General features: G+C 31.0%; 2 protein-coding genes across 2 annotated transcripts; both read left to right on the top strand.

Annotated features, from left to right (window-relative positions):
* The first annotated feature begins 1,937 nt into the window (after positions 1-1,937).
* On the top strand, positions 1,938-4,005 carry LOC120267379. Its single transcript, XM_039275017.1, has 7 exons — positions 1,938-2,117; positions 2,557-2,656; positions 2,780-2,860; positions 2,916-3,078; positions 3,240-3,488; positions 3,590-3,782; positions 3,868-4,005. Exons 1-7 carry the CDS (start codon positions 1,938-1,940, stop codon positions 4,003-4,005), a joined length of 1,104 nt encoding a protein of 367 aa, XP_039130951.1.
* Positions 4,006-5,476: 1,471 nt separating this feature from the next.
* LOC120267872 (CASP-like protein 1B2) lies at positions 5,477-9,089 on the top strand. The gene is made up of 3 exons (XM_039275545.1): positions 5,477-5,727; positions 7,369-7,480; positions 8,579-9,089. The coding sequence occupies exons 1-3, from the start codon at positions 5,510-5,512 to the stop codon at positions 8,822-8,824; spliced, it is 576 nt and encodes a 191-aa protein (XP_039131479.1). The 5' UTR covers positions 5,477-5,509; the 3' UTR covers positions 8,825-9,089.
* Positions 9,090-9,135: the final 46 nt, after the last annotated feature.

The following is a 9,135-nucleotide window of genomic DNA, read 5'->3' as shown; positions in this document are numbered from 1 at the left end:
GGACCTGGGTGTTTAACTTAGGATCCGATAAGAAACACAAGTAACACATGTGATAAATCCGAATCCTCTCATTCTCATTGAATTTTGTTATCAGGTTATCGGATTTAAATTAAGATCCGAATCCAATACCCAAATATTTCATTGGTTGCCCTCAACGGCTCAAAAATCAGCCCTGCTGTTCTTACTCATCGATAAATCCCTAGATCAAAAAAATTCCTCTCTAGTTCTCTTGGTAGTTGTCTGTCCCATTGTATCCTCAACAAACAAGATCTTGACTCTTAAGTCTTGACTCCTTCTCTTTGAGCCTTGAATCCTTGATTCTTGGTGTTTCTCCAAAGTTCAAACTCCAAAGTGTAACTATGTAAGCATTATGTGTTAGTGTGTGTAATTTATTTTTTTAAATTTTTTTTGTTCATCATTCATCGTAGTCATGAAGCAAAGTTGTTACGTTGTCGTAAAAATCTCATATTCAAAGAATTTGGCTTTGACTCTTTGGGGATTGAGTTTGAAACTTGAGAGCCATTTTTGTAACTTGTAAGTATTTGTTCTTTTACTTAAGATTTGTATGAGCTTATTTACTTGAGAGTCATTTTTTTGTAACTTGTAAGTATTTGTTCCATGGACTTGTCTATGGAGATGCTATAAAAAAATCACCAAATTAAGATACATGATTATTGATTAATGTGAATGATTAAATGATTGATCATTGATAATGATAGTTACTTGAGTTGAATATATTAACAAAGCACTTAAGAACACCATAATTTTATATTCTCCAACTTGGCAACTTATATTGCAAGTTTGCAACAACATCTGTGATTCTAATCACTTCAATGTAAAAAACTGAAAAAGAAACATAAATTTTCAGATTTTCAAACTATGAGAATGAGCTATAAAGACCATGGATTGATTATTGATATTTGATAATAACCATCAATTGAATTGAGACATTTTCATTTGATAATATCCGATTTTCAGATTTTCATTTGATTATTGACATTGGCTTGTATTATCCGATGGTCATAGTCTTCAACTTTACAAGGTATCCTCATGTAATTAATGATCTGATTTGATAGGCAATTAATGAAACAAGGATTTGTGGTGTTCATTCTTCATAATAAGTCTTTTAATTGATTAAATTGAATTGATTAAATGATTTGATTTGATGGCTCTGGTCATGAATCATGATCCACAATAGGTGGTATGAGAACTAGCATTCCATACCCCCATGACATTATCTAATAGAATATGCTAGGAAATAAGGAATGTGTTTATTTCTCATTTAGTAATCACTCATTAGATAATTTACATGAATCTATCAAATCTATAACATGCACTCTTAGTAATCACTCATTGGATAATTTACATGAACACATAATTTTCTTCTCAGAATGAACTTGGTTTTATTTGATCCAACACTTGCTTATTTGTGTATGTAACACATCATTTATTCCCTGATTATTAATATTTTGCTTATTGACCTTCATGATTAATTTATTGGGTTTTAATGTTTAATGCAATTGTGAATAGCCTTATAGCCATATTTCCTTGAGGCTGATATAGAAACTTATGTTATTGTCCAAATTTTCCTTAGAGATAGTCAAGTGTTTTGCTTTGAATAAGAACAACATCAACATATAACCATATCTAGATAAGTATTGGAAGAAAACACTACTTAAGTTGTTGTACTAGATGATCATCCAGGGGAGAAATAAATTTTGTTGGACTGCACTCTATTTCTTATTTATTAAATTTCATTGTTTGTTTAATTTAAATTAATTATCAATTGTTGGATTGCACTCTATGCTTTGAAATGAATTACAAATATTATTGCCTTTGAATATTTAGTTACTATTTTCTTATCAATTGTATTTATACATGTTTATTTTGATCTTTGGATAATGGATAGCATTATACACTTTCATAGCCAATTGGACATGGATAAATTTTTAATTAAACGACCACGGAGTGAAGAGTCATCCAATTGTCCGAAAGCACCACCGAGCTCTGGATCAAGTGAGAAAAACACCGATGTGAATTTCAATTCAAATGACATCATTAGTGATCCAGGACTACGAAAGCCGATTGAAGACTTTGATATCGGGATTAGAGATCAAGTACGAAGGGAATATTTAACTAGAGGCCCCTGTCAACCAACTGGCCATAGTTTTCCACAAAAGGAGTACGGCAAACAAAGGAGGAGTTTTCAGGATGCATGGTTTAAACAATATCCATGGTTGGAGTACAGTGTGACAAAAGATTCAGCATATTGTTTTTGGTGTTACCTTTTCACACCTAGTAGGGGAAATCGAATAAGAGAAGATGCATTTACTAAAAAAGGGTTCAATAATTGGAAAAAAGCATTAGAAAAATTTGTAGAGCATGTTGGTGTTGTGAACAGTGTGCATAATGACGCAAGAGTACAATTTCGTAGTTTTTCAAAAATCAAAGGCATAGCGTGTCACACCAATTGGCTACACATTCACAAGAGATGGAGGTTGAATATCGTACTCGCTTAACATACTGCTTTTAGATGTGACGCATTTTCTATTGAAGCAAGGTTTGCCTTTCCGTGGACATGATGAGTCCTTGAGCTCCTTGAACAAGGGTAATTTCCTTGAGCTACTCGAGTGGTATAGCTCATGGAATGAAAAAGGTTTTTTTAGGGTGGTTAATCAAAAATGCTCCAAAGAATAATCAAATGACTTCACGAAAAATTCGAAGGAGTTAGCAAATGCTTGTGCAATGTAGATTACATGTACTATTGTTGATGATATAGGAGATAAGTATTTTTCTCTTATGATTGATGAAGCCCGGGATGTGTCAGTAAAGGAGCAAATGGGAGTTGTTTTTGCGCTATGTGAGTAAGAATGGGTATGTGATAGAGAGGTTTCTTGCTATGGTTCATGTGCCAGATACATCAGCTATTTCACTGAAGAATGCCATTGATTGTTTATTTGCTAAACATAGGTTATCTCTTTCAAGACTGAGGGGACAAGGATATGATGGGGCTTCAAATATGCGAGGAGAATTCAACGGTTTGAAGGCACTTGTCCTAAAAGAAAATCCATATGCAAGGTATATCCATTGTTTTGCTCATCGACCCAATTAGTGATTGTTGTCGTAGCTAAAGACAATCGAATTGTGAGTGATTTTTTTCCAATATGTTACTATGATTGTTAACGCGAGGGGGCATCTTGTAAAAAGGAAAGACCAACTTCGCAACATCACCATGACAGGTTGGTTGAGCAATTAGAGAAGGTAGAGATAGCCAGTGGCAGAGGACAAAATCAAGAATCCAGTTTAGCAAGACCGGGTGATACTCGTTGGGGATCGCATTACACTACCATTCTCCGGCTAATCTCAATGTGGACTTCAGTGTTAAATGTCCTTCAAAATGTGCATGATGATGGTGCTTCTAATGACAATAGAGGCATAGCGGCAAGTTTGATTGAAAAAATGGAGAATTATCAATTTGTGTTTGTGATGTATTTGATGAGGCGTTTGTTGGGAATAACAAATGAGTTATCACTTGCCTTACAACAAAAATGATCAAAAATATTGTTCAAGCTAATGCGTTTGATTGAAGTCAGAAGGTTCAGCTTCAAGACTTAAGGGAGACAGGATGGGAGGCATTTTTGGAGCAAGTTAGATCTTTTTGTGAAGGAAACTCTATCCCGGTGCCTAATATGGAGGATCATATGCGAATCCGTGGTCGTTCTAGACGGGAAGGGCAAGTCATTACTCATTTTCACCATTACCGCGTTGAAATTTTCTGCGAGGTTAGTATTCTTTATATTCATTTGTAAATCTCATTAATTTAATTTCTTAGAAATATTTGTAATTTTATTATTGTGGCAATGTTAGGTCATTGATTTGATTGCACAAGAAATGCAAAACCGCTTCCCAGAAACTAGCACAGAGTTACTTCTTCTTCTGTCATGCCTTGATCCAAGGGACTCATTCTCCAAATTCAACATCCATAAGCTACTTCGCCTTGCGTAACTTTATCCCGAAGATTTCACAATGATCGAACGCATGATGCTTGAGGATCAACTTGCTACTTTTATTTATGATGTGCGGCATGATCCAGATTTTATAAATGTTGGGGACTTAGGAGGTTTTTGCTAGGAAGATGGTTGAGACAGTAAACATATTATTTTTTTCCACTAATTTATCGCCTTTATCGAGTTGGCATTGGTTTTTACCAGCCATGGCATGACTAGTGTTGAGAGGGTGTTTTCAGCGATGAATATTGTGAAAACTGACTTACGTAATAAAATGGGAGACGAGTGGATGAATGATAGCTTGGTTGTCTATATTGAGCGGGAGGTTTTTGCAACTATAGACAATGAAGCGATTCTACAACGTTTTCAGAAAATGCAAACTCGGCGGATGCAGTTACCTCCTCTTAGTCTGACCCACATGCCTCACATTTCTAGCACTAACGCTGGCATCAGTTCTAGTTCAAGCATGCATAAATAGCTATTGTATGTTTTTTTTCCCAATTATGTATTCAAAGTGTGGTTGTTTAATAAAAAATTTTATTACCTTATTATTTACATTTCGAATAAATACTTATTTAGATGTATATATATATATATATTGAATTAGCCCCCCTATTAGTAAATCCTGGTTCCGCCACTGCTTATCTGTACTTGCGCTATTGCATGTATGTGAAAAATATATATTAAAATAATAAGTTCTTAATGAAGCTCACAGTGGAGTGCAATGCATCGTCAAAAACAAATAGCGAGGTACTTATGTTTTGAATGTTTAAATTAAAGATTGAAAAGTAATTTTGGTAATATTTAAATTACCAAAATCACTTAAATTACCATGGGTTGTTTGAAAAGTAATATTTAAATTAAAGAAATTCTTTATTTCAAAGTTGTATGGTTAATTTGTTAGAGGGCCCATATTCTTTAGGCCCATATTGTTTCAAAACATTCCTACTAAAGGTTTAGTACCACATTGCCTAGCTACAAGGAATTCATCCACTTTATATATAGTACTATTCATTATCCTTTAACCTTGCTTTAGTGGTTATGCTCTCTTACGCGCAGGCGCAGGGGGGGTGTAAATTTCAGGGTTTGGATTCGGAAATTAGCTTAGAAATTCTGAACTCGTAGGCGCATGGTGCGGACACGAATGCACCAGATTTATTGGGTGCAGTCACGCCGTAGGCTCGGGGAAACATAAAAGAAAACTTTTCCTGCTTTAATATATATTTTACTATTTCCCCTTCTAATTTCTTCTCAACCTCAGCCCAAGAAAACCACACAACACCTCCCAGATCAAATGATTTCTTAGAAATTCAGTCACTCAAATTAAAATTCTTGTTGGTTGGTTGTGTCCACCAAAGAACAAAACTCCATTTACATTTATAAACTTATCACTTATTATAATTTACACCATCTTCAATCCCTCCTTTAAAAAGCCCTTCTCCTCCTCATCATCCTCACCCTCATCTTTCTCTCAATATTTCTCTTTATATATATATATATACATGGGTGCTGAGAATAATAGTGAAAATAATAATAATATGAAAGCATGGATGGCAAAGGGAGAGGAGATAATAAGAATATCAGCTTTAATTGCATGTATTGTGGCAACATTAGTTATGGGAATGAATAAAGAGAGCAAGAGCATTGTAGTTGCTGTTGTGGCTAACACCTCCATCTCTCAAACACTCACTGCTAAGTTTCAAGACACTCCTGCCTTCATGTAAGATTTTTTTTTATTATTATTATTATTTTAGTATATATTTTTGTAAGTTTAAGATTTTTAAAAATATTTTTAGTGTATTGTTTATTTGGAACATTATATTTTGAAAATCTTTTTGTCTTTATCGCGGATTTTAGTCTTCGAATAGCATGATTATATTTAGCAATTTACATTGTGTTTGTTTTTCATGACTTATTTTAAAAACTAAGAAATTGTAAGGTTTATTATTATTATTATTATTATTATTATTATTATTATTATTATTATTATTATTATTATTTGCATTTTACTGTATTGTTTATTTTGGACTTTATATTTCGAAATATTTAGTATAATTTTATAATTTGTCTTTAATGTTTGTTTTTATTCGTAGGAGAAACATGGTTTGTACTTGCTTTAAAAGCTAAAAAAAATATATAACCATTTATGAGAGTTTAAAATGCAAAAATATAATCTTTTTTTTTCTATATATTTTGCTATATTATATATATATATTTAAATATTCAATATAGTGCTTATATTTTGTCTTTTTTTTCATTCATCCCAGTGGGGTTCATATTTGGAAATTCTACTTATGTTTAGATTTTATAACTTATTTTATAAATCAAAACAATTTTCAGATGTTAACATAGAAAAATATAATTTGTTTTCTTCTATATATTTGATAGCTCGCTTATTTTTAACTTTGAATTTTAAAAGTTATATATATATATATATATATAACAATTTTAAAACGTTAACATAGCAAAATATGTTATCTTTTTAGACTTAAATTCTACGTTGGTTGTTGATTAAGAACAGTGAATAAAATAATAATGATTCACATTACCTAAAATCATTACCATAAAAAAGATGACAAATATTAATTAACATTTTAAAAGTAAAAAGATTTTAAAAAAAAGCCTAAGTTTTATTAAAAATTAAAATAGATAAATATTAAAAAATACTAAGCAATTGTTTTTCTTACCATTTTTTTCAAAAAATAAAAATAAAAATAAAATAATTAATGAGATGATTGAATTTTATAAAAGTTCCAAGTGATTAAATTTTTTTCTTTCAAAAATTAGTTAAAAAGTAATCATGCATCTTTTATAATCATGTCTGATTTTATGGTTTTGTGAAGTGATGAACAACTCACATTCAATACTTCTCATAATTAATTGTTGCAAGTAATTTGATTTTTTTTCCCAAAGTAATGTTGACGTCTTTCATAATTATATAGAGTGAGTTTTTATAAACTTTAGATTAAATTTTTTTTATTATATTAATTTTAGTAATTTTGGCATTAGCACACTTACCTTTAAAAAAAGTTTTATAATTTTGGCATTAGCACACTTACCTTTAAAAAAAGTTTTATAAAGTGTGGTTGAAGAAAAGTGGAGATGAATTATATATAAAATTATTTATTAATTAAAATAATAAAAAAAAAAGCCTCTGGTTGATATCAACACTAGTTCAGTTTTTTTTGTGAATAATTCTTTTAGTATAAATATTATTATAGTGAAATAAAAAATTATTATTCCATTGTATAGATATAAAATCAAAAGAAAATTCTAATACATATATTATAATTTTTAATGTTTTGATTCAAAATGATTTTTTTATCTTTATATATATATATAATTATGTTAAATGATGCAGATACTTTGTTATAGCAAATGGCATTGCGAGTCTGTATAATCTCTCAGTGCTTTCAGTGAGATTTTTCTCCAAAAGAAGGGGATTTGATATCACAGTGCATCTCTTGGACTTGGTAACTTATTTCTCTTCATCTATTAATTTTCTTTTTATTTTATAATTTTTTTACTCAATAAAAAACATTATTGTCCAATATATATATTTTTATACCACCCTTTCCAAGTGGAAGGTCGAGGCACTCATGTAAAAAAAATTACCTATTCTCTCTTAATTTTTTCATATATTTAAAAAACTTAGCTTATATCATGAGCCAATTAATAAAACTATTATAATTTTCTAATGGATAAAAAATAAGTAAAGTATCTTTAAAGCGGAATGTCTTTTATGCCCTATGAATATACATTTCTAAATATTTAAAAGTTCATATATAAATATATAAATTATATTTTTTTAAATATGTTTTAATATATTGTATCATTTATAAAACAAGTTTATATTTTAAATAGATATATACTATGTAATTCTTACAGTCACACACCTTACAAGGATACATGAGAGAATAATTATTAAATATAAAACCCCATATACGGTTATCTTTGTTAAGGTGTATATTTGTGTGTATATACATCTCAAATGTTATAAGAGCAGCAGGGATTAATTAGGGTTTCATTTTCTAGGCCATGCACTATATATATATATAAAGATACACGAGAGAATACAACTTTTAAAGCATTTTTATGAAATAATATAAATAATTGACTATAAGAATCCATAGTTATCTTTTTTAAGGTTTATATTTGTGTGTGTAAGTATATCTATATACTTCTCCAATGTCATAAGGTTGTGTGTGTGTGTGTGTAAGTATATATATATATATACTTCTCCAATGTCATAAGGTTAGGGGTTAATTAGGGTTTCACTTATTTATTTGGGCCGTGCACTGTAGAGAGAGAGAGAGAGAGAGAGAGAGATACATATATGTCAAAGCATTTTTATAAAATAATTTAAAATAATTAACAATAAAAACTCATGGTCATCTTTGTTAAGGTATATATATATACAGCTCAAATGGTATAAGGACACGAGGGATTAATTAGGGTTTCATTTATTTTGGGCCATGCAATATATGTGTATGTGTGTGTGTGTGTGTGTGTGTGTGTGTGTGTGTGTGTGTGTGAACATTAATATGTGGCCTTTGGGCTTTTGGATGTAGGTGATATTAGTTATAGTTGATGGAGCAGTTGCTTCAGCATCATCAATGGCAGAGCTTGGCAAGAATGGCAACATGGCTGCAAGATGGAGCCCTATATGCAACAATTTCTCCGGCTTTTGCACTCATGGAGGCTTCGCCATCGCCGCCTCCTTCGTCGGAGCTCTTCTCCTTCTCATCCTCACCATGCTCTCCACCATTAATGCTCACATTGCTCATCCTTCCAAACCTCAAGTCATACTCCCTTAGTTAAATTAACTCTCTTGTATGCATGTTAATTGCACATACATACATACATACATACATACATACATACATACATACATACATACATACATTACAAAAACATATGCGTGTATTGTAATGCGTTTGGTTTATGTTTATGTATTTTGTGGTTGATTATGGTTATTGTTAGGGTTTGCATGCATGCATGCATGCATGCACGTGTGCATTAATGTGTTTAAGTTAAAATGTGATATTAGTGAGCGTGTTGTTACAATTTGAAATGATTAATGAATGGGATTGGAATTTAAATATAAGTCTTATGTGTGTTTGCATGT

Source organism: Dioscorea cayenensis, chromosome 8, assembly GCF_009730915.1.
Source record: "Dioscorea cayenensis subsp. rotundata cultivar TDr96_F1 chromosome 8, TDr96_F1_v2_PseudoChromosome.rev07_lg8_w22 25.fasta, whole genome shotgun sequence".
In the NCBI taxonomy this organism is placed as follows: domain Eukaryota; kingdom Viridiplantae; phylum Streptophyta; class Magnoliopsida; order Dioscoreales; family Dioscoreaceae; genus Dioscorea; species Dioscorea cayenensis.
Note: the sequence above shows the minus strand (reverse complement) of the source record. Positions and strands in the feature narration are given on the sequence as shown.

Coding starts and splice junctions, on each gene's coding strand:
- LOC120267379 (XM_039275017.1), top strand. CDS start 1,938: ATGGATAAATTTTTAATTAAACGACCACGGAGTGAAGAGTCATCCAAT. Junction 2,118..2,556: donor ATATCGGGATTAGAGATCAA/GTACGAAGGGAA, acceptor TTTCTATTGAAG/CAAGGTTTGCCTTTCCGTGG. Junction 2,861..2,915: donor GGGAGTTGTTTTTGCGCTAT/GTGAGTAAGAAT, acceptor TTCATGTGCCAG/ATACATCAGCTATTTCACTG.
- LOC120267872 (XM_039275545.1), top strand. CDS start 5,510: ATGGGTGCTGAGAATAATAGTGAAAATAATAATAATATGAAAGCATGG. Junction 5,728..7,368: donor CAAGACACTCCTGCCTTCAT/GTAAGATTTTTT, acceptor TAAATGATGCAG/ATACTTTGTTATAGCAAATG. Junction 7,481..8,578: donor CAGTGCATCTCTTGGACTTG/GTAACTTATTTC, acceptor TTTTGGATGTAG/GTGATATTAGTTATAGTTGA.